This window comes from Schistocerca gregaria, chromosome 9 (assembly GCF_023897955.1).
Source record: "Schistocerca gregaria isolate iqSchGreg1 chromosome 9, iqSchGreg1.2, whole genome shotgun sequence".
NCBI lineage: Eukaryota > Metazoa > Arthropoda > Insecta > Orthoptera > Acrididae > Schistocerca > Schistocerca gregaria.
Genome location: NC_064928.1, coordinates 109,365,635 through 109,392,028, shown reverse-complemented (window position 1 = coordinate 109,392,028; position 26,394 = coordinate 109,365,635). Strand labels below are relative to the sequence as shown.

General features: G+C 43.6%; 1 protein-coding gene across 1 annotated transcript in view; it reads right to left on the bottom strand.

The window, feature by feature from the left end:
- Positions 1–25,465, bottom strand: part of LOC126291601 (arylalkylamine N-acetyltransferase 1-like) — a 159,317-nt gene extending 133,852 nt beyond the window's left edge. Inside the window, exon 1 of the mRNA XM_049985137.1 lies at positions 25,161–25,465. Coding sequence (XP_049841094.1) covers positions 25,161–25,226 — 66 coding nt within the window. The 5' untranslated portion in view covers positions 25,227–25,465. The remainder of the gene's footprint in view (positions 1–25,160) is intronic.
- Positions 25,466–26,394: the final 929 nt, after the last annotated feature.

Below are 26,394 nucleotides of genomic sequence, written 5' to 3'. Positions count from 1 at the left end.
GCTGCTGATCGCTGCTGCCGTCGTGTGCTTTGCAGTGCTTTTTTTTATAATGTCAGGCCTAATTGAAAGTTCCGCCGTGTGTAATGAGATCTGCGATTCGTTGTCTAAATGCATAGAAAGTTAAACCAAAGGAAATTTATCGGCAAATGTGCGAGGTTTTCAGACTAAATGCTATGAGTGATTCAATGGTTAGAAGGTGGGTCAGACTGTTCAATGAAGGACGTGACCAAGTGCACGGTGAAGAACGAAGTGGACGCCCGTCTGTGGTTACTGATCAACAGGTAATTTTACACTTAGTGCGCTTGCTATGGAAGTTCCGCAAATCTCACGATCACTAATTCATGAAATTGTTACTGAAGAACTGAAATTTCGAAATTTTTGCTCACCTTGGGTACCCAAAATACTTACTGAACAACACAAAAAACAACGGATGGGCAGTGCACTTCAGTTTTTGACACGCTACAATGAAGAAGGCGATGATTTTGTATCTCGGATAGTCACAGGGGATGAAACTTGGGTATCATACGACACCCCTAAACAAATCGGCAGTGGAATGGAGGCATACTTCATCCATAACGAAGGTTAAGCCTAAGCAAATCTTGACACCTCGAAAAGTCATGTGAACTGTTTTTTGGGACAGAAAAGGCATTTTGCTGATTTATTTCTTACCACAGGGCCAAACAATCAATGCATATGGTTACTGCGAGACCATTAGGAAATTGCGCAGCGCAATACAGAACAAGCGCCGAGAATTACTGTCAGGTTCGCGGGAGAAATTCTGTAAAGTTTGGAAGGTCGGAGACTAGGTAGTGGCAGAAGTAAATCTGCGAGGAGGGGGCGTGTGTCGTGCTTGGGTAGCTCAGATGGTAGAGCTCCTGCCCGCGAAAGGCAAAGGTCCCGAGTTCGAGTCTCGGTCCGGCACACAGTTTTAATCTGTCAGGAAGTTTCACTGTCAAAAAGTGTTGTTTTTCTCCACGATAATGCCCAGTCACAAATGGCGAATGTGACCAAACTACTCTTACGGGAATTTCACTGGAACGCGTTTGATCATCCTCCGTACAGCCCGAATCTCGCTCCTAGCGACTTTCATCTCTTCTTACACCTAAAACCTGTCCTTGGTGGTCAACACTTCAACGATGATGACGAGCTGAAAGAACATGTTACCACATGGTTGAATACACATGCGCAACCTTCTATGAAGAAGCCATACAAAAACTTGTGCCACGCTATGACAAGTGCCTAAAAAATTTCGGAAGCTATGTAGAAACGTAGTTTAACAGTTGTAGTTTTTTATACAATAACTATTTTTTCTGTATCTGTACACGTTTGTTTCATATAAGCAAACGGAACTTACTTTGTGGACATACCTCGTAATATCATTACCTAACGTATGTCTTGAGACAGCTACGTTACTGCTATGGGAAATCAACATAAGAGAGAGGTTTTCTTTGTCAAGGCTGTCATCGTAATTATCTTACGACTTTGGTAATTTCCTGTGGAAATCATCTATCAGTGGTGTTCGTTTCCAGGAAATAATTACAGTTGTTTTCAGATTACCTAAAGAAATATGATATATGATGTTCTTGGAAGGGCGGTGGACGTCCAGTAAATGTTGTCAGTAGAATGAACAAGACGTGGTTTGTCACTGTATGGTGGGCGACGGCTGTTAACGGCACCGACTCTGCAGCTCAATGAGGCGTCCGTTGGAGTTGGCCGAGGCTCAGTCATAAGAAGTGATTGTTAAATCTTGGCATTTTATCGAAAGCTTTTAATTATCGTCTCTAGTATAGGGTAAAATACGTATGTACGATGTGTGTAAACAGAGTTATGAAATTCTATATTTTAATTAATATTTCATTGGTTACATTGTCTGTTATACTGACTGAGTTTGTTCAAATGACTACTGTTATTTTAAGAAACTTGAAAACTTTCCTTAATTCGATCGCTTGGACATATTATTGAGAAACGTGTACGTATCATTGATGGTTAATACACTACTGGACATTAAAATTGCTACACCAAGAAGAAATGCAGATTATAAACGATTGTCCATTGGACAAATATATTAACCTAGAACTGACACGTGATTACATTTTCACGCAGTTTCTGTGCATAGATCCTGAGAAACCAGTACCACGAATAACCACCTCTGGCCGTAATATCGGCCTTGATACGCCTGGATATTGAGTCAAATACCACATATGATCAAGAGTAGTGACTGGCGTGTTGAGACGAGCCAGTTGCTCGGCCACCATTGACCAGACGTTTTCAGTTGGTCGGAGATTTGGAGAATGTGATGGCCAGGGCAGCAGTCCAACATTTTCTGTATCCAGAAAGGTCTGCACAGGATCTGAAACATGCGATCGTGCATTATTCTGCTGAAATGTAGGGTTTCGCAGAGATCGAATGAAGGGTAGAGCGACGGGACGTAACACATCTGAAATGTAACATCCACTGCTCAGAGTGCCGTCAAAGACATGACCGAGACGTGTAACCAATGGCACCCCACACCATCACGCCGGGTGATATGCCAGCATGGCGATGACGAATACACGCTTCCACTGGCGTCCATCGTGATGTCGCCAAACACGGATGCGACCATCATGATGCTGTAAACAGAACCTGGATTCATCCGAAAAAATGACGTTTTGCCATTCGTGTACCCAGGTTCGTCATTCAGTACACAATCGCAGGCGCTCCTGTCTGTGATGCAGCGTCAAGGGTAGCCGCAGCCACGGTCTCCGAGGTGATAGTCCATGCTGCTGCAAACGCCGTCGAACTGTTCATGCAGATGGTTGTTGTCTTGCAAACGTCCCCATCTGTGGACTCAGGGATCGAGACGTGGCTGCACGATCCGTTACAGCCAAGCTGATAAGATGCCTGTCATCTCGACTGCTAGTGATACGAGGCCGTTGGGATCCAGCACGGCGTTCCGTATTACCCTCCTGAACCCACCGATTCCATATTCAACTAACAGTCATTGGACCTCGACCAACGCGAACAGCAATGTCTCGATACGATAAACCGCAATCGCGATAGGCTACAATCCGACCTTTCACAAAGTCGGAAACGTGATGGTGCGGATTTCTCCTCCTTTCACGAGGCATCACAACAACGTTTCGCCAGGCAACGCCGGTCAACTGCTGTTTGTGTATGAGAAATCGGTTGGAAACTTTCTTCATGTCAGTACGTTGTTGGTGTCGCCACCGGCGCCAACCTTGTGTGAATGCTCTGAAAAGCTAATCATTTGCGTATCACAGCATCTTCTTCCTGTCGGTTAAATTTCGCGTCTTTAGCACGTCATCTTCATGGTGTAGCAATTTTAATGACTAGTAGTGTAATTTAATTGTCTGTGATTAAATAGTAAATGTTTAGTTTTAATAAATGTTTGTAAGTGTCACTCTGCATTTTTAACACCCAGTCGTCGCTCCACCTACCCATTTGGTAGAAAAGAGCCAACGCAATCAAGTAACATGATCGCAGTTCTGATGTTTTACAGATGGTAATTAAAACTTCATAATAGATCCTCGTATTGCATGATAATGTTACAGACTTTCAGGGGTGATGCATAAGGTACCGGTACCGACGTTGGTAAGAGCGTAGGGGTGGTAATGGAATGGATAAAACAAGAAAAATGTCTAGTGAACCTGGCTTGCATTATGCACAATTTAAGAGCAAAGAGTAATTCTTCAGCAGATGTTTCACAGTAGCGATGATGAACAAGTGCTCGTAGCAGCTGAGGTGAGCATTTTAGAGCCCATGTTTACGTGACATTTTTTCTGGTTTTGGTCCATACTACCACCTCTGAAAGTAACCTTGCGACGTTGTGGTATGGAAAAAAACTAAAACGTAAGGTAAGCAGAGCTCAAAGGCTGCAGCAAGTGAAAGTGTAGACCAAAACGAGGTTACAGTTTCAAACACAATTTAATTTTATTAAACATTAAAAAAGACAATAAATTGTTTTAAACTCCTGGCCTGAAGGGCCGCTGAACATTCACAAGTGTAATGTCAGAATGACAACCTTAAGGTTCAGCGTGAGGAGATAATCACGGTCCGAAGGACCCAACACTTTTGATTAATTATTGACCAATACAATAAGTTACAGAAAGGAATGACTTTAATCATTCGGCCAGAAGGACCAATCAAATATACCCACAAATGCCGTTTTGATGATGCTACAAGAATGCAAAACCAACAGTTAATTTACTTTGTCCAAAGGAGCAGTAAAGACCAAAAGACAGATTCATGTACTAAAGATTTTTTTAAATGAAACAAGCTACCAAGATAAAATTAATAACCAAAAAGGAGTAGTGACGTCGCCACTCTGCCTGAAGGGCCTGAATATCAGGAGTAATAAATATTTGGGAATGGTTGAAGTTAGTGAGTTAGCACTTAAAACCAGCCCGCGCTCCCCACCACTAGGAAAACTTTACAGTCAGCTGTGCTAGGACTGCCTGCTTTAGCAATATGGCACAGACCAGCAGAAAAACTAGAAACTTTACCAACGTGGCGAATCGTCCACATAGGGCACGACGGCAACTCTCTATAACACATAAAATAAAAACTACTAAACATTGAAACACATGGTTCAAAATACAACGCCTATCTAGGCAGGAATTCTTAATGACGGCCACTGGCCTTCGTAAATCTTCGACGTAGTAAATGTGACGCCCAGTACTAAATAATAATACCACTCAACAAATTGTAAAATACAAGAGCGTTATTGCACTTGGTTCAGAATAAAATTTCAGCCACACATAATATTTTAGGTTCAGTTATTAAGGTACAGAGAGTTAACACTCTTTTCTAGTGAGAGTTACACTTGACAATATAACAGCAGATCATTGAATCGGGATTTCTGGCACGCCTCAGCCTAGTAAAATTGCGAAACACCATGGCACACGACCTTAGAGCGAAACACACCCCACGACACGGGCAGGAAATGAGTGAGACACATCGAGTCAAGAAATTCTCACCGTTAGTGCAGATGGCAGACAAACATTCGGCGACAGGTTGCAACCAGCACCAACCCGAGTTATGTCAATCGCCCCAGTTCCGCCATAGCAACGCGACACGCCGCGCCAAGCTTCCAGAACGACTGCCGCCGTCCCGAGTACACACTCTCGTAGCAATCACGTGCGTTTACTGGAAGCTATACCACCTTTCCCGCAACATTGCACCGGCCTTTGTGGCCGAGCGGTTCCAGCACTTCAGTCCGGAACCGCGCTGCCGCTACGGTCGCAGGTTCGATTCCTGCCTCGGGCATGGATGTGTGTGACGTCCTTAGGTTTAATTAGTTCTAAGTCTAGGGGACTGATGACCTCAGATGTTAAGTCCCATAGTGCTCAGAGCCATTTCAACCATTTTGAACCGCCACATTGCGGTGCCGCACAACCGGAAACTAAACTCCTCGTCTGACTCCGCCAGCCGCACTCGATTCTCTCGTCGTCAGCAGGTCTCTCCCCAGAACGCAGCGCCCTCCGAAATTTAAAAGCAAACGGACCAATCGCGGCAAAGCAAAGCCAAGGCTCCGAAAGACGACACACCACACCTAGGCAAAGATGAAGATGATACGGCTCAAACCTATTCTATAAGTTTAGCAACAACAGTATCGGCACATGTATTCCACTGTCAGAGGAACGAGAGCGATTTTCGCTTATAACTTTTAACTCTGTCCATTTCTGACCAGGGGCTGTTACTTCATATTGATACGTTTCCCGTTCTCCAGCATCCCTGAAAGTTTGTGACAACACCGCGGAGGCACCCTGTGCTATACAGAGTGAGTCTCTAACTATTGCCACCAAGAATGACTCCGAAAGTACGATAGGAGCTGAAAAGTTTGTGGGACAAAGTTGCATGAGACAACGGAGGCCATAATTTGACGTTGTCTTTTGTTGCTAGGTGGGGTCGCTTCAGAGAAGGATAACTTGTATTTTTTTAAATGGGATGCTATAATTTGATACTTATTTTCTGATAGCGGCTAGCGAGACGAACCCAATGATGTGTAACAGTAACGTCTTTGAAGGTCAACGAAGGTCACAATGGTGGCGTGAACGTCCATTTACAGAAGGTGTTCGAAGTGATGACCATTGGTATCAGTGCAGTTCTGTAATCTTCTTATCATGGATCGAGTGATATTCTTTATCACTTCGGCATTTATCGAAGCACATGTCCTGACAATTCTCTGTCCTATAAACGTCTTTATAAACAATGTCTTTTACGATATCCCACAAGATAGAATTTAGGGGCGTCAAATCTGGCGAACGAGCCGGCCACGACACATCTCGTCTGCGTCCAATCCAACTATTCGGGAAGTGTCTCTGCAGCTCATTTCTAGCCACCCGCGAAAAAAGTGCCAATGGCCCATCCTGTTCATACCGCATTCTGTTTGTTGTTCCTAAAAGGTATTTCTTCCAATAACAGACCTAATGTTTCTTGCAGGAATGTGGTGTACTTCCTAACATTAAAATTTCCTTCGATGAAACAGGAGCTTATAATTCTGTCCTCCAGAATCCCAACTTGCCGCAGTCAACATGAATTTTCAGTTGCCCAATAATGCATGTTACACAAATTAACGTTTCCATGGTTCGTGAATCTAGCCTCGTCAGTAAATAAAATCAAATTAATAAATGTGTCACCCCTCTGAATCTGAAGTTGAACCCATCGCCAGAATTCAATGCGACGATTACAATTCGTAGTAGTTAATTCTTGGTGGAGACTGATATGCTAACGATGATATTTGTGGCGATGCAGAACACGAACAACACTACTCTGGCTCACGCCAGATTCCCTTGTGATTTGACGCGAACTAACATAAGGATCTCCAAACAATTTCCGTTTCCTCGTTAGTAATTTTCCTTTGCCTGGTATGTTTCCGATGCATCAAAGGTCCAGTTGTTCTCAATTTCTCATACACATATTTAAATGTGGTGAGTACGTTGGGGATATCTTTCAGCTTATAGCGGGCCGGGGAGGCGGAGCGGTTCTAGGCGCTACAGTCTGGAACCGTGCGGCCGCTACGGCCGCTAGTTCCAATCCTGCCTCCGGCATGGATGTGTGTGATGTCCTTAGGTTAGTTAGGTTTAAGAAGTTCTAAGTTCTAGGGGACTGATGATCACGGCAGTTAAGTCCCATAGTGCTCAGAGCTATTTGAACATTTCTTTTCCAGCTTATAAGTCTCCGGCTCTCACTGAATTTTGTTGGCATTCTCCGTAAATGAGAAGCATATCGGCTTGTTCTTCGAAGGAGTACATCATTCACATTCGCTTGATGCAACGATACTAGTCTTACCGTTCCTATTAGTGTTGTATTGCGAGACCGTCGAATGGTGTTTACATCTCAACATGTCAATGGCACGTTAGATGGATACGCCGTATTCGGCGAATATTGACTATTTGCACGATATACGAGAGAAAATCGTCAGAGCATGTGCTTAGATAAGTGGCGAAGTGATAAGGAATACCACTCGATCCATGATAAGAAGATTACAGAACATCACTGATACCAATGGTCATCACTTCGAACACCTTCTGTAAATGGACGTTCACGCCACCATTGTGACCTTCGTTGACCTTCAAAGGCCCTACTGTTGCACATCATTGGACTCGTCTCGATATCAGAAAATAAGTACTAAACTATAGCATCCCATTTCAAGAAAAAAAGTTGACCTTCACATCTCTGACACCACCCCACCTAGCAACAAAAAATCTGTCATATTATGGCCCCCGTTGTCCCACGCAACATTTGTCCCACAAACGTTTCAGCTACCATCGCAAAAAAAAAAGCTTCAAATGGCTCTGAGCACTATGGGACTTAACATCTGAGGTCATCAGTCCTCTAGAACTTAGAACTATTTAAACCTAACTAACCTAACAAGGGAACCTCCCCATCGCACCCCCGTCAGATTTAGTTATGAGTTGGCACAGTGGATAGGCCTTGAAAAACTGAACACAGATCAATCGAGAAAACAGGAAGAAGTTGTGTGGAACTATGAAAAAAAAAATAAGTAAAATATAGAAACTGAGTGGTCCATAAGCAAGATAGGCAACATCAAGGAACATCTCAACTCAGGAGCGCCGTGGTCCCGTGGTTAGCGTGAGTAGCTGCAGAAGTAGAGATCCTTGGTTCAAGTCTTCCCTCGAGTGAAAAGTATAATTTTTTATTTTCAGGCAATTATTATCTGTCCGTCCGTCCGTCCGTCCGATGCGAGGTAACTGCGCCGTAGTATGGGGACGCTACACCTAAACAAACATCGAAACAAAACATATGTTTTGATAGAGCACAGGGAAAATTGTGCGACTGTGAAACTGTTGCATTCATTTGATGCAGTTTATGTGACAAACTCTTACGTTTTCATCACTTTTTTTGGGAGTGATTATCACATCCACAAGAAAACCTAAATCGGGCAAGGTGGAAGAATCTTTTTACCCATTGGCCAAGTGCACAAGTTAGATGGGTCGACAACATATTCCTGTCATATGACGCACATGCTGTCACCAGTGTCGTATAGAATATATCAGACGTGTTTTCCTGTCCACGAATCGGTTGACCTGTGACCTCGCGATCAAATGTTTTCGTTTCCCATTGAAGAGGCACGTCCTTTCGTCTACTAAGCGCACGGTTTTGCGGTGCGGTCGCAAAACGCAGACACTAAACTTATTACAGTGAACAGAGACGTCAATGAACGAACGGACAGATCATAACTTTTTGAAAATAAAGAAAGAAAACTATTCACTCGAGGGAAGACTTGAACCAAGGACTTCTCGTTCCGCAGCTGGTCACGCTAACCACGGGACCACGGCGCTCCTAAGCTCACATTATCCTTGGTGTTGCCTATCTTGCTTATGGACTACTAAGTTTGTATATTTTGCTTATTTTTTTCATGGTTCCACACAACTTCTTCTTGTTTTCTCGATTGATCTGTGTTCAGTTTTTCAAGGCCTATCCACTGTGCCAACTTATGACTAAATCTGAGGTGGGTGCGATGGGGAGGTTCCCTTGTAAGAACATCACACACATCCATGCCCGAGGCAGGATTCGAAACTGCGACCGTAGCAGCAGCGCGGTTCCGGACTGCTGGGCCTAAACCCGTACTATCACACATTTGGAGTTATTCTAGGTGGCAACAGTTAGTGACTCGCCCTGTATAACTTTAGTTCATGTGTTGAGCTTCTCTTATTAAGAAGTGGAGCGTATTGATGCCTCTTTGACAAACCGTATGACAATGAGCATATTCTCCTTCCGCTTGCGTTGCATAGCCTCTTTCTGTCCGGAATTTCCACAGCAGTAGGTCTACGGAAAACACTCCGACACGGCACGCTGTCTCCTTGCCGCTGCTGTTGCGGCGTCTGCAGCCCATTTTCCCCTACACGCCCCGACAGCGGAGGAACGCAGGCGCCCCGTGGTGTATTAGCAAGACGCCTGGCTCTTGTGACCGCAACCGGAACTTCCTTTTTATATCGCATTGTGAACAGCTGTCTGGCGGAGCGTATCGTCGGCTGGATGCAGAGGACTCCACACCAGCAGTTCGGACCTTGCCAGTGTCACCAAATAGTTTCCCCTGTACTGAGAAACACTGTACTCGAGCGGAAGCTACCGAGGCTTGGGTCCTGTTAGATTTTATGAAGCAAACACGCTGCACGTTGAGCCTCTTTGGTAGTTCTAATTTATCGAGAATATCTTGTGCAGCAAAAAATACCATGTCACTGGGAAACAGTGCACGTCACACGTCCTTACAAAAACATAAAGGATCGGCTGCACAGGATCATAGAACAACATGGTTGACATCCGCCTGTCGCTACATTCTAGAGCGTATTCTAAGCTCAAGCATTAAGGCGGACCTGGAGAGATAAAAGATTCAGAAAAAATATATATGTCTAGTGTGAGTAGGAATGGCGCAGTGTGAGTTCATCCAACCCGATTTTTGGCTGTTATAGCTATCGATATTGGCAAGATATAGGTCCTGGAAACCCGAACAACTTATCAAAATCTCACTGTAGTTCCCCAGATTAGCTTGGACATGAAAAAACGAGGGAGCAGGGGTCTTCAGCTTATACAGGGTGGTCCACTGATCGTGGCCGGGCCAAATATCTCACGAAATAAGCATCAAACGAAAAAACTACAAAGAACGAATCTCGTCTAGCATGAAGGGGGAAACCAGATGGCGCTATGGTTGACCCGCTAGATGGCGCTGCCATAGGTCAAATGAATATAGGAACCTTCGTTTTAATTAGTACGTAAAGAAATATGAAAGTTTTAGTTGGACCACTTTTTTCGCTTTGTGGTAGATGGCGCTGTAATAGTCACAAACATATGGCTCACAATTTTAGACGAACAGCTGGTAACAGGAAGGATTTTTGAATTAAAATACAGAACGTAGCTACTTAAACCTAAGTAACCTAAGGACATTACACACATCCATGCCCGAGGCAGGATTCGAACCTGCGACCGCAGCGGCCGCGCGGTTCCAGACTGAAGCTTCTAGAACCGCTGGGCCACAGCGGCCGGCTCATTCGTTTTAGTAACGAGTTTCCGTTATCACAGATAAGCCGCATAAATTAGTTAGGACTAGTTTAAAATTACAGGCAAGACACACACATCATTCAGAGTCATGAATTGCATTTCAAAATTGTTATTAGGGTCGGCTCAGGTAAAGATCAGATTAGATTTTACTTCTTATGAAGACAAACTTACTCTCACAGTGCTGTGTTACATTTCCGTGTGTATGACTCCATTATTTGGAATTCTGTTTAGTCAAGTCGGGTACGTAGACTCACAGGACATTTTCCCGGAAGTAGTTTGGCTTCTTTATTCTTTAAAAATTCGTTTTGTAACATCATGAAGCACTTCTATTCCGCTAGTATTTTGTGTTGGAATTGCAGGTCATGTATTGTGACGTCACGCGTCGTTGCACTGTCCATTGTTCTCCAGAAGGTAGAGTTTCACTGAACAGCTTGTTTAACATACAGTTTTACGTTTTCTAATTAATATGGTAAATGTTAATACTGTTACACAGCTCGAGATAGTTTTGGCGACTCATTCTTACCAGACAGCATTTCCGTAAGTACACCACTTGCACTCAGGATTACAACCCAGACACACACACACACACACACACACACACACACACACACACACACGAAGTTTGAGACACTACTTCAGTCCAGCACCGTTGTAGTTCACATTATTCAACTTACTATTTATTTTAATTCATAGAGGTCGTAACAGACTTGGTTACATGGGAACCATCGCGAAAAGGACAAGGAGCCGATAACGTCATATGGAAACACTGCTGGAAGTGCGTTCCAAGGGAGGTACACCTCACCTGGGGGAAATAAAAAATCTCTGAGAAATAGGTTTCAATAACTGAATTCACGGATGAACTACAAAGTCCTCGATCGGTATGGTGGCAACGAACTATCAGCATCGGTTCAGTCTCAATGTGCAGATGCGGAATATTGGCGACCGCCTAACCAGATGGCGCTGTGGTTGGCCCGCTAGATGGCGCTGCCGTAGGTCAAACGGATATCAACTGCGTTTTTTTTTTTTTCGATACGAAACCCCATAATTTATTACAAATTCGTGTAGTATGTAAAGAGATATGAATGTTTTAGATGGACCACATTTTTCGCTTTGTGATAGATGGCGCTGTAATAGTCACAAACATACGGCTCACAATTTTAGACGAACAGTTCGTACCAGGTAGGTTTTTTTAAAATAAAATACAGAACGTAGGTACGTTTGAACATTTTATTTCGGTTGTTCCAATGTGATACATGTACCTTTGTGAACTTATCATTTCTGAGAACGCATGCTGTTACAGTGTGGTTACCTGTAACTGCACACATTAATTCAATAAATGCTCGAAATGATGTCCGTCAACCTCAGTGCATTTGGCAATACGTATAACGACATTTCTCTGAACAGCGAGTAGTTAGCCTTCCGTAACAATAGCACATGCATTTACAATGAGCTGACGCATGTTGTCAGGCGTTGTCGGTCGATCATGATAGCAAATTCCTTCAACTTTACCCGCAGAAAGAAAACCCGCGGACTTCCCGGTGAACGTGCGGTCGATGGTATAGGTGCTTCCACGGCGGCATGCGAGCTATGTGCCGGACATCCATCATGTTGGAAGTATATAGCCATTCTGTAATGCGGTGAAACATCTTGTACCAACATCGGTAGAACATTACGTAGGAAATCAGCATACTTTGCAACATTTAGATTGCCGTCGATAAAATGGGGGCCAATTATACTTCCTCCCATAATGTCATACCATACATTAACCCGCCAAGGTCACTGATGTTCCACTTGTCGCAGCCATCGTGGATTTTCCGTTACCCAATAGTGCATATTATGCCTGCTCACGTTACCGCTGTTGGCGAGTGACGCTTCCTCGCTAAATAGAACGCGTGCATAAGTCTGTCATCGTCCCGTAATTTCTCTTGTGCCCAGTGGCAGAACTGTACACGACGTTCAAAGTCGTCGGCATGCAATTCCTGGTGCATAGAAATATGGTACGGGTGCAATCGATGTTGATGTAGCATTCTCAACAACGACGTTTTTGAGATTCCCGATTCTCGCGCAATTTGTCTGATACTGATGTGCGGATTAGCCGCGACAGCAGGTAAAACACCTAATTGGGCATTATCATTTGTTACAGGTCGTGGATGACGTTTCACATGTAACTCTCAATACGTCCTGTTTTCTTAAATAACTTAACTATCCAGCGAACGGTCCGGACCCTTCGAAGATGTCGTCCAGGATACCGAGCAGCATACATAGCACATGCCCGTTGGGCATTTTGATCACAATAGGCCCACATCAACACAATATTGACCTTATCCACAATTGGTAAACGATCCATTTTAGCACGGGAAGTGTATCACGAAGCAAATACCGTCTGCACTCGTGGAATGTTACGTGATACCACGTACTTATGCGTTTGTGACTATTACAGCGCCATCTATCACAAAGCGAAAAAAGTGGTCCAAGTAAAACATTCATTTTCTTTATGTACTACACGAATATGTAAAAAAAGGGTTCTCCTATTTAAAAAAACGCAGTTGATATCCATTTGACCTACGGCAGCGCCAACCACAGCGCCTTCAAGCAAGGCGAGTTTCGTTCTTTGCAGTTTTTTCGTTTGAAGCTTATTTCGTGAGATATTTGGCCCGGTCACTATCAATTATATATATATATATGTACGAGGGATGGAACTTAAATAGTGGCAACTATTTATTCACAACCGATACAAAAGAGTTACATGTTTGCCCCTGTTACTGTCCTTTAGTCACCAGCGTTGTGTAGAACCCGTTGCCAGCGATGTGGAAGGCGTAGTATACCACTAGCAGAGCCTGTTCTGTTGACGGTGCGAATAGAGCGGTCTAAAGTTATGGCGATTCTCGTGTACGACTGTGATGGTGTTGTCCTAACGCATTACATTCCTGCACGGCAGTCCGCCAATGCACAGTGTTACTGTTCGTTTTTGGAGCATCACCTGCGACAAACTTTGCGGAAGAAGCGGCGACTCATTCTCCGAAACCCACCCATCATTTTGTACAACAACGAGGGGGCACATACAGCGCAAGCTGTGGCTATTCTGTTCGGTCGATGGGACTGGGAAGTACTGTACCATCCACCATACTCTCTGGACTTTGATTTGATTCCGAAGATGAAGAACCACTTTGCGGAATTCGCTTCAGAGCTGTTCCAGAGATTCGACAGGCAGCAGTTGGCACTATTTAAGTCCCAACCCTCGTATATATATATATATATATATATATATATATATATATATATATATATATATATATATATATATATATACCGGGTGATCAAAAAGTCAGTATACTTAATAAACAACGGATTAATGTAGATAGAGAGGTAAAAATTAACACACATTCTTGGAATGGCATGGGGTTTTATTAGAACCAAAAAAAGTTCAGAAAATGTCCGACAGATGGCGCTGGACAGCAAAACGTCAGTGACTGCTACCGTGACGGGTGAGAGGTACGCTGATATGTTACAGAATAGCATCATCCCCAGCCTGGCTGATAAACACCTGCTGGAACGTACGATGTTTATGTAGGATGGCGCTCCACCCCATATTGCTAGACGCGTGAAAGATCTCTTGCGCGCGTCGTTTGGTGATGATCGTGTGCTGAGCCGCCACTTTCGTCATGCATGGCCTCCCAGGTTCCCAGACCTCAGACCGTGCGATTATTGGCTTTGCCGTTACCTGAAGTCGCAAGTGTATCGTGATCGACCGACATCTCTAGGGATGCTGAAAGACAACATCCGACGTCAATGCCTCACCATAACTCCGGACATGCTTTACAGTGCTTTTCACAACATTATTCCTTGACTGCAGCTATTGTTGAGGAATGATGGTGGACATATTGAGAATTTCCTGTAAAGAACATCATCTTTGCTTTGTCTTACTTTGTTATGCTAATTATTGCTATTCGGATCAGATGAAGCGCCATCTGTCAGACATTTTTTGAACTTTTGTATTTTTTTGGTTCTAATAAAACCGCATTCCAAGCATGTGTGTCAATTTGCACCTCTCAATCTACATTATTCCGTGATTTATTCATTTATTCAGTTTTCAAATTTATACTGACTTTTTGATCACCCGGTATACGTGGTTTCGATTGGAAGGCTTTCCGGCTATTCTCTAATACTGACGTTGCCAAATCCGATGATAACTACGCCGATCCCGTGTAGGTACGGGACGGCGGCAAAAGAATAAGACGACTCTTACATTAAAGATATTTCAAGACTAAGTACATGTTTGTGGAAATTGTATAGTTTCTCAGACTGAAAGCGTACATGTTCGTCTAAAACGATGGCGTAGTTCATAACTGTATAATTAGACGAATCACGATATACAAAATGTTTTATTTGTCATAAATACCTGGCATTGTCAGCTGGAGGACGATCAAAAATTCCATGTAAAGAAAGCTTCATATATGAAGCTTTTTATGTTTTGATCGCGTGTACATATACTGGATTATTAGTTTCCGTAGGGCTGAGCTGCCATCTTTATTTCATAACCTGTATACTGAGGATCTGAAGATGAGAGAGTAGCCCTACGGAAACTAGTAATGCATTGTACCTACATGCGATCAAGGCAGAAACAACTCCATATCTCATGATAGCTTTATGTTGTATTTATGATCCAGAACAGCGATAAATCTTCAGTTGTGTATGGATAAGGAAAAAAACAAATAAATCGTGCGGATACAACAGCTCAGTACATAGCAGTCATATAAAACTGCTCGTTCGACGAAAGATCCGTTTCGAAAGACTACTGGAAAGTTGCACGTATTGAAAGACTACTGTTGCGTAGGTCGCATCAATACTTATGGAAGGAAACAGGAGTTACATTCTGTATTAGAGACGCATATGGCTAACATCGATTTTCTATAGGATCTTGGAACATATTGACACACAATCAGCATGGATTCAGAAAATATAGTTCGTGGGCAATGCAGCTAGCCCTTTATTAGCACGAAGTAATAAGTGCTGTGACAGAAGATCTCAAACTGATTCCACATTTCTAGATGCTTTTGATAGCATTCCTACGGGGTAAGCTTCAGTTGTGGGACTGCATCCGATATTTTCTCGAAAGGTCACAGTATGTAGTAATCGACCGAACATCGTGGAGTAAACAAAAGTGAAATCCGGCGTTCCCCGAGGACGTGTTACAGGCCCTCTCCTGTTCCTAATCTATGTAAACAATTTAGAAGACAATCCGAACCCTCCTAAAGTGTTTGTAGGTGATGTCATATGGCCTCTAGCAAGCTCATTGCAAGCTCAAAACCAAGTGCAAAATGACTTAGAAACGATATCTGAATGACGAGAAAAATGGCAATTGACTCTAAATAATGAAAAGTGTGAGGTTATTCGCACGAGTACTGAAAGGAATTCGTTAAATTTCGATTACACCATAAATCACACAGACTTAAAGGCTGTCAAACGTAGGTACTACAATTACGAACAAGTTAAACTGGAACTATCGCATAGATAACGTTGTGGGATAGGAGAATAAAATCTACTGTTTATTGGCAGAATGCTTAGTAGATACAGCACGTCTACGAAAGAGACTGCCTACACTACGCCTGTACGCTCTCTGCTGGAGAATTGCTGTGCTAAATGGGATCCTTACCAGATAGCAGTGTCAGAATATTTTATGTTGCCACCATGTACAGGGAGACACATTGTCGTAATAAGACAAGAGAAATCAGAGCTCGTACAGAAAGACCTGAGTGTTCACTTTTCCCACGCTCTGTCAGAGAGTGAATCGGTAGAGAAACAGGCACTTTCTTGTGAATTTCTGAATAATCCTGTATACATAAATGTTGATGTGCGTTGGTCTACAACTGCTAAAATTTGCTTATTTTCATTCATTATTTTTATTTTGATTAAATACTTGCCATTGGCAGCTGTAAAGACACGCCAAGTCTGCACTCTACACCATTTACCCATCTGCAGACAGCGCTTATGCAAGTTGTGCAGTTTCTCGTGCCAGATATTTTAGAGCACTAGAGTTACATAAAACGTACCAGCGTATAAATTTAACATATCGGTGTCGTGACTTGAATGGCATGCACTCTGAACGCTGGATGATGTGGAATTCGTCAAGCCAACTGTTTACTACCACCTTTAGAGTAGAGGTGTGGTTAAGGAACCTCAAGTAACACGCCTCGGCGTATGCGTGGTAGGTTTACGGCACTAAACACACATTTGAAAATTATAACGTTTATGGCCTGTAATTCATGCCCTTATTTAAAGCAAGATAGGCGCACCGAAAATAGTGCCGCCTGCAAATATCATATTTTACACCACAGTCATTCTTCATTCAGATATATCAACCTATTACATTTATAACGATTTCGTGAAAGGTAGATTGCGGAAGCAATATACTCCAAATATTGAATCTTTGTGTGTCAGGTCGCAAAAGGAACCTCAAATTTAATTTGAAATACGTTTACTAGCCATTAAAATTGCTACATCACGAAGATGACGTGCTACAGACGCGAAATTTAAGCGAGTGGATAAAGATTCTGTGATATGCTAATGGTTAGGTTTTCAGAGCATTCACACAAGGTTGGCGCCGGTGGCGACACCTACAACGTGCCGACATGAGGAAAGTTTGCAACCGATTTCTCATACACAAACAGCAGTTGACCGGCGTTGCATGGTGAAACGTTGTTGTTGGTTGGTTGGTTGGGGAAGGAGACCAGACAGCGTGGTCATCGGTCTCATCGGATTAGGGAAGGATGGGGAAGGAAGTCGGCCGTGCCCTTTCAGGGAACCATCCCGGCATTTGCCTGGAGTGATTTAGGGGAATGACGGAAAACCTAAATCAGGATGGCCGGACGCGGGATTGAACCGTCGTCCTCCCGATTGCGAGTCCAGTGTTGAAACGTTGTTGTGATGCCTCGTGTAAGGAGGAGAAATGCGTACCATCACGTTTCCGACTTTGATAAAGGTTGGATTGTAGCCTATCGCGATTGCGGTTTATCGTATCTCGACATTGCTGCTCGCATTGGTCGAGATCCAATGACTGTTAGCAGAATATGGAATCGGTGGGTTCAGGAGGGTAATACGGAACACTGTGCTGGATCCCAACGGCCTCGTATCACTAGCAGTCGAGGTGACAGGCATCTTATCCGCATGGCTGTAACGGATCGTGCAGCCACGTCCCGATCCCTGAGTCAACAGATGGGGAAGTTTGCAAGGCAACAACCATCTGCACGAACAGTTCGACGACGTTTGCAGCAGCATGGACTATCAGCTCGAAGACCATGGCTGCAGTTATGACGCTGCATCACAGACACGAGCGCCTGCGATGGTGTACTCATCGAAGAACCTGGCTGCAATACTGGCAAAACGTTATTTTCTTCGGATGAATCCAGGTTCTGTTTACAGCATCATGATGGTCGCATTCGTGTTTGGCGACATCGCGGTGAACGCTCATTGGAAGCGTGTATTCGTTATCGCCACCCGGCGTGATGGTATGGGGTGCCATTGGTTACACGTCTCGGTCACCTCTTGTTCACATTGACGGCACTTTGAACAGTGGACGTTACATTTCAGATGTCTTACTACCCGTGGCTCTACTCCTCATTCGAAACCCTACATTTCAGCAGGATAATACACGACCGCATGTTGCAGGTCCTGTACGGGGCTTTCTGGATACAGAAAATGTACCACTGCTGTCCTAGCCAATACAATCTCCAGATCTCTCACCAATTGAAAACGTCTGGTAAATGGTGGCCGAGCAACTGGCTCGTCACAATACGCCAGTCACTACTCTTTATGAACTGTTGAAGCTGCATGGACAGCTGTACCTGTACACGCCATCCAAATTCTGTTTTTACTCAATGCCGAGGCGTATCAAGGCCGTTATTACGGCCAGATGTGGTTGTTCTGGGTACTGTTTTCTTAGGATCTATGCACCGAAATTGCATGAAAATGTAATCACATGTCAGTTCTAGTATATTTGTCCAATCAATACCCGTTTGTTACCTGCATTTCTTCTTGGTGTAGCAATTTTAGTGCCCAGTAGTGTAATTTCTTCCGGATAACTCTTACTATCCTATAGAGTCACATATGGGAAAAGCAGTGTAGTGAAAATAAAAGGAAATGCTGTGCTTAGTGTACTTTAATACACTGACGGAAAGGAATCCCAACACCAAGAAGGAGATGTGCAACATAAACAAAAGTTGGTAGGGGTGTTTTTCACATCTGAAAGGTGAACTCTGGTCAACAGTCGTACTACGAAGCATTACGTTTGCTTTAAATACACGCGGTTACGCTCGTGAGCGCCAGTTACCTTTGCGACTGGACAAGGTGAGTTGTAGTTAGGCAAGAATTCCTTCATGACGACAAAGAAGGCGCTATCAACACCTCACTGAGTTTGACCGATGTCAACGAGAAGCTGGACGTTCCTTCTGCGATATTGCAGAAAGACTTGGAAGGAATGTAGCCAATGAATGTGATTGCTGGCAGCGGTGGTCACGAGAATGTATCCTCGAAAGAAGACCGGGCTTCGGATGAGCCCGTAGTACTACCGAGAGGGGAGACCGTTGTGTTCGGCAGTTGCCGCCACAGTGACAAAACGAACTGTTACAAGTCGGCTACTTCAAGTAGAGCCCCGAACCAGCCGCCGTGTAGCGTGCAGTCAACAGATCCCAAGCCCCCACCATTTGCGACTCACAAGGAAAGTACTTGGGCTCGAACAAACAGATCTGTATGAACGTTCGGTTACAGGACCACCTCTGAATGTGCTGGTGGGTGTCGTTTTTCTGCAAAACTCTACGGTTATGCTCTAGATATTACTTGAGATGTAATTGTAGACGCCATACGCAATGCAGCAATCTTAACTATAAATGTAAATGCGGAATGTCAATAAAATGCTCCGAGCAATACGAATGACTGCGAAACGCACAGTGAAGAAATGCAAGTTGATCGCATGGCGTATTTGCACATTCTACAATATCAGTGTTGAACGCCACGTCAGTAACACTTTTGAAGTTGTTTACTGGTTCACCAATATCGTAGCCAGCGTTCTGCCACGTGTAGCGAAGCATTGGTCTGTGTACTCCCGTAAATGACAGAATGCATTTTCATGATAAAGAATCTGTCGTGCAATTTCGGCTGCATATTACTGGAACGTAGTTTAGTGAAGTCTGTTATTCTCTTGGCATATATTTTATATTGCCTGAAGAAATACACATCTAGAGGTTGTGCAAATTTTGTAGTTTTAGGCGGAATGATTTATAAATCTGCATGTTTTCCGCCAGATGCTTCCAGTAGTACTCGTTCATGTCCATACCAGGAGTCACAAAGTACTAATGACTTTCTCCACAAGTGTGGATTGAAAGCTGAGAGAAAAAACGTCTTCAGATGCTGTTTTGTCATCTTCCCACTCGTACTTGCATCGACGACAGCATTTGGAGGGCACCGCGTTTCTATTTCCCTTGACACGCGGGGTCCAAACTTTCCACTGGATACTTGGAAGCAAATACAGAGTTTGTCTGCCAATCGTCCGTCCATTGATATAGCAACATCGATCGTGTAACTATGTGTTGCACAGTTAACTGATTGCAACATCGCGACAGTATTTCTCTCCCCTTTCATGGATAGTGTTCTGTCACAAGAAAGTTCCATACAGAACTAATATCGATGTTTTCTCTCGTGATATGCTCATTGACGTCAGCAACAAACGTTTGAGCTCTTTCAACCGGCTCTTCTTCGTCATCCTTATGTTTTCGTGCTTGGAGCATAGTGATACGGCGTGATGTTATCCTAAACTCCTTTTTCAAATTAGTAATAAATCCTAGTGAAGCTGTAAAGTTTGTACACCGGAGACTTCTGGCTACGTCCAATGCCCAAGGTTGTTAACTGTCAATAATGAACGGCGGAATCGCATTCTAGCGCTTTATCGAATTTTGCCATTACACGTTCCTTGATGGCCTTGAACAGCAGTGTACGATTTCCTTTGAAAACTGTATTCCCTCCTTTTTTCTTTGCCACGTAATCCAGTATGTTTTTAATATTGCTTTTAGACTTCAGTTTAGGCTATCTTTTCAGAGGCTTTTCGTATGTGTCGAAACAACTTACGTAATAATCATCGTACTTGTTCTCCAGTGTGTTGTCATCAAACGCCGTGATGATACTTGCAACTTTAACCCTCTTCTCGGGAGACGGTTGGTATTCACTGTCACTGCTTCCATCGCCTCTTCCCGCACTTGCCGTAGCACTACCGTTTGCAATGAGTTGTTCGTCATTATCATCCCTATCATCATCATTATGTGTTAGTGTTACAACAGTATCTGTTTCTAACTTATGCTCGTATTTCTGCACTATAATAACCAGGAAACATGCGAATGATTCGTCTTCTACACCAGTACCATCATCACGAAGAAGGATTCTTCGTAACTTCACCTCAACCAGTCGCAATACATTAGCAGGATTGATTCCCAATCGCCGACTCATCTGACGCTTCAATACACAAATAACGTCACAAAACGTACCAAACGAAACATAGGGAGCTGTCATATGAATTTGCTCCACTGCAAATTTGTACCTCAGCCTGGTGATCCGACCTGCTGTGCTGCCATTCATGAACAACGTACCAGGTGTTGTTTTCCAACAGGATAACGCTCGCCCACATACCACTGTTGTAACCAAACATAGGGAGCTATCATAGGAATTCGCTTCACTGCAAATTTGTACCTCAGCCTGGTGATTCGAGCTGATGTGCTGCCATTCATGAACAACGTACCAGGTGTAGTTTTCCAACAGGATAACGCACGCCCATATTCCACTGTTGTAACCAAACATGCTCTACAGAAAGTCGACATGCTACCTTGGCCTGCTCGATCACCAGATCTGTTATCAATCGAGCACACATGGAACATAATTCGACGATAACTCAAGCATCACGCACAAACAGCACTATTCGTCCCTATACTGACTGATCAAGTACAACAGGCGTGGAACTCTATCCCACAAACTGACATCCGGCACCTGTACAACACAATGCATTCACGTTAGCTTGCTTGCATTCAACATTCTGGCGGTTATGCTGATTATTAATGTAACATCACATGACATTTGCAGTGGCTTATCTCGCGATGTCATTAACCTGTGATCTAGAAATGTTAACCACTGAAATCTGTTACCTAGACAACTGTATTTCCGAAATTTCGTTACTCGACATTAATTATTTTTTCGTGTTGCGACTTTCTCCCGACAGGTGTAGGTAACATACAACTAACGTCGTTCGAAATTAGTTACATCGCATATCACAGCATATGTTAATAACATCATGTTAAATATTTGACAGTAGGTGACATTGCAGGCTTATCTTTGGTTCTCTAGTAAAATCGTTGACAACCTGCAACTGACATGTTATATTATGTTGTTATTGTGACACATCATATCAGTAACATTAACCGAGGGCCGGAGTAGCCGAGCGGTTCTAGGCGCTACAGTCCGCAACCGCGCGACCGCTACAGTCGCAGGTTCGAATCCTGCCTCGGGCATGGATGTGTATGATGTCCTTAGGTTAGTAAGGTTTAAGTAGTTCTAAGTTCTAGGGGACTGATGACCATAGATGTGAAGTCCCATAGTGCTCAGAGCCATTTGAACCATTACCGTCTCGGAGGTAGAATACAACTAGAGTTGTAAAACTACCGTAAGTAAGCATAGGCTAGAGCAGATTCCCTGATGTTCTTGGTCAGTTAACATCGAACCCGCTTTACCTGTATGTTAGGTATGTTACATACCTATTGGGCGTTACCAAATCCAGATCTCGTTCTCCTCTGGAACCGGAAGATGTGAATCATCTACAGAGTTAATGAGGATACATAAAGGGCTGCGTAACCTGCGGAACATTTTTATTCTACGTAGTTATTCTCCAGTCTGTTACTAAAATAAACAGTAAATATTTAATTCAGGTTATACTCGGAAATGGATGATTTTAACGGTAAACACTGGCATTCTGCAGTAAAAGTCAAAATTTATTTACCATAGAGTGCTATAAAACGCATTTTCCTCAGGAAAGATAAAAATAAAAAAACGGCGTACGAAAACACAACAAACATCGCTCCAGTACTTCGTCGAGGCCATATAAAAATGTTTGCGATATTCATAAACAACTTCCGTATCTATCAGTAATGCCAGGAAACTCGTGCCATTGATCATGATGAAGGACGTTTATTGAGTACAAAATAACAACAATAACTGCATAGTTTTTTTCATGCTCGTAATTGCTCTGGTTACATAAAAGCACGGAATTTAGACGATCACCTAATTTTTATCGCTTATAAAATGCAATTTGTATTTTGTAAGGATACAAAATACACAGTGAACTAACATTGAACGATGTACAGTTCTAATTATGTGCAAAACAAACAAAAAACAAACCGAAGTAGTCGGTTCTTGTCTATAAGATATTATTTGTTTCTTTCCCTACCAATGCTACGAATCCTACCGATAATACTACCATCTACCACGTCATTTATGCAGTGAGCGTTATATCAGGATTGGAAAAAATTTCGGACACTTTCAGGAAAAAAAAATGGTTCAAATTGCTCTGAGCACTATGGGACTTAACATCTCTGGTCATCAGTCCCCTAGAACTTAGAGCTACTTAAACCTAACTAACCTAAGGACATCACATACATCCATGCCCGAGGGAGGATTCAAACCTGCGACAGTAGCGGCCGCGCGTTTCCAGACTGAAGCGCCTAGAACCGCTCGGTCACACTGGCCGGCACGCTTTCAGGAAAGGAAGATCAATATTCAAAATGTTCAAATGTGAGTGAATTCTATGGGACTTAACTGCAAAGGTCATCAGTCCCTAAGCTTACACACTACTTAACGTAAATCATCCTAAGGACAAACACACGCACCCATGCCCGAGGGAGGACACGAACCTCCGCCGGGATCAGCCTCACAGGCCATGACTGCTTACGCCGCTCGGCTAATCCCGCGCGGTGAAGATCAGTGTTTTAGGGACACATTCTCAGAATCAACGATAATAGAGTAACCAAAAGGCTTCTCTACCTTGCCCTTTCAATGAATATTAAAAAGAAATGAGTACCTAAAATCGAAAAAGATGTTGGAGAAACTAGGCATCACAAACAAAATTCCACGGTACAGTGCTCCATTCAAAACTTTAATTCACAAGCAACATTTTAAAGCTAATCCATGTGCTATCGTTTAAGAGAACTTACACAGAAGAAGGTAAAAGAAACCAGACTGAGAAGGTGAAGGTATTTTGGGAGAAGAAGAAAGCGACTACATCAGCAAAATAAGTTGAGACGTGCTCCTTACCTGGGCATAATCATGTAAATAAATAAATAATTCATCTAGATGATGTTGGATGTAGGTCTCAGGCATAGGCGATAAAACAAATCAAACATAACGACGAAGTTCACAGTTGGTAGATGCCATTTTCCTTGACTTTCGCAAGGCGTTCGATACAGTTCTGCACTGTCGCCTGATAAACGAAGTAAGAGCCTACGGAATATTAGACCAGCTATGTGGCTGGTTTGAAGAGTTTTTAGCAAGCAGAACACAGCATGTTGTTCTCGATGGAGAGAGGTCTACAGACGTGAAAGTAACCTCTTGCGTGCCACAGGGGAGTGTTATGGGACCATTGCTGTTCACAAAATATATAAATGACATAGTAGATAGTGTCGGAAGTTCCATGAAGATTTTCGCGAATGATACTTTAGTATATAGAGAAGTTGCAGCGTTAGAAAACTGCAGCGAAATGCAGGAAGATCTGGAGCGGATAGCCACTTGGTGTAGGGAGTGGCAACTGACTCTTAACATAGACAAATGTAATGTATTGCGAATACATAGAAAGAAGGATCCTTTATTGTATAATTACGTGATAGCGGAACAAACACTGGTAGCAGTCACTTCTGTAAAATGTCTGGGAGTATGCGTGCGGAATGTTTTGAAGTGGAATGATCATATAAAATTAATTGTTGGTAAGGCGAGTGCCAGGTTGATATTCATTGGGAGAGTCCTTATAAAATGTAGATCATCAACAAAGGAGGTGTGTTACAAAACACTCGTCCGACCTATACTTGAGTATTGCTGGTCAGTGTGGGATCCGTACCAGGTCGGGGTGACGGAGGAGATAGAGAAGATCCAAAGAAGAGCGGCACGTTTCGTCACAGGGTTATTTGGTAAACGTAATAGGGTTACGGAGATGTTTAGCAAACTCGAGTGGTAAAGTCTGCAAGAGAGGCGCTCTGCATCGCGGTGTAGCTTGCTGTCCAGGTTTCGAGAGGGTGCGTTTCTGGATGAGGTATCGAATGTATTGCTTCCCCCTACTTATACCTCCCGAGGAGATCACGTATTTAAAATTAGAGAGATTCGAGCGCGGACGGAGGCTTTCCGGCAGTCGTTCTTCCCACGAACAATTCGCGACTGGAACAGTAAAGGGAGGCAATGACTGTGGCACGTAAAGTGCCCTCCGCCACACACCACCGTTGGGTAGCTTGCGGAGTATAAGTGTAGATGTAGATGTAGAATTATAAACAAATAGGTTACGCACTGCACTTGGATCTTAGAATGTGGCGTCACTGCTTTCGTTGAATATAGCCGTATCGTTAATTTACCTTAATGTCCCACGATACCGGCTTGAAGACATCGTGCGGCTGCTGCTCGAAGACTTGCGTAGCCATGCTTCGCTGTGATTCTTCTTGGAGACGGCGGTAGAGTACACACACAGAGCATAGGAAGCTCGTTAGCAGACACCACTGTGCGTGTAGTCTCGTGAATGCCTGGTAGAGAGGGACGCGTTCTGTTACCGAACGCCTGTTGCGTCCCTGTCGTGCTCAGCGACGGAAACGGCTAGCGTGACGGACAGCGTGCGTTTGTGTTCTGTGCGCGGCGCCCGCCGACGCGGAAGTCTTCTACTGGCGTCGTCCCCTCGCCGCTTCCCGGCATGCACCGCGCGGGCGCCGCTTACCGAAGTCAGCGCCCCTGCCAGCCGTGCGCGGAAGCACAATTCGCCAGCCAGCTAACATACGAACATCTGAGTTTTTAATTATACGGAAATTGTAAACGTCGCTAATCGCAAACTTCCGAAAGTTTTTGACCGAACGCTGTGAAATATTAACACAACGTTGCATTGGATTACATGTCTGTTTTTATATATGTGATTTTACATGTATGTAATATAAAGAGTGCGTCAAAAAATGTATATACACTTTGAACTGTCATAGACAACTTATTTCTCGTTCTACAAGTTAAATATCTGTGAGAAAGTAATGTTATATTTCTTCAACAGGTGGCAGCAGTGGCAAGGAAGTCACTGCAACACGGCGGACGTGCCTTTGAGCTTTGAAGCGCTGAAGCAGATAATTAAATAGTACTGGAAGTTTGAGAATGTAGCTGCGGTTCGAAGACAGTGGAGAAGTGAATATGGTACAGAACCACCTTCAAGGTTAACAGTTACACGTCTACGAGACAAATTCGAAATACGTGGAACAGTGTGTGATGTGCATAAAGGTCGATCAGGGCGACCTCGTACAGCTACAAGTGATGATTCCACAACTGCGGCCTCGGAAATGTTTCAGCGTTCGCCTCAAAAATCTTCAAGGCAAGCGGTACGTGAGTGTAATGTAAGTGCTAGTAGTGTGCTACGCATTCTGAAGAAAGGCAAGTTTCGTGTGTGCATTCCAGGGCTGGTGCAACAGCTAAGTGACGACGATCCAGATCGAAGGTTAGAATTTTGTGAATGGCTTCAGGAGATGGTGAGACGTGAACTGGAATTTATGGGTAGTATAATTTGGTCGGATGAAGCCCAGTTCAAACTCAATGGAACTGTCAATAGGCACAATTGTGTGT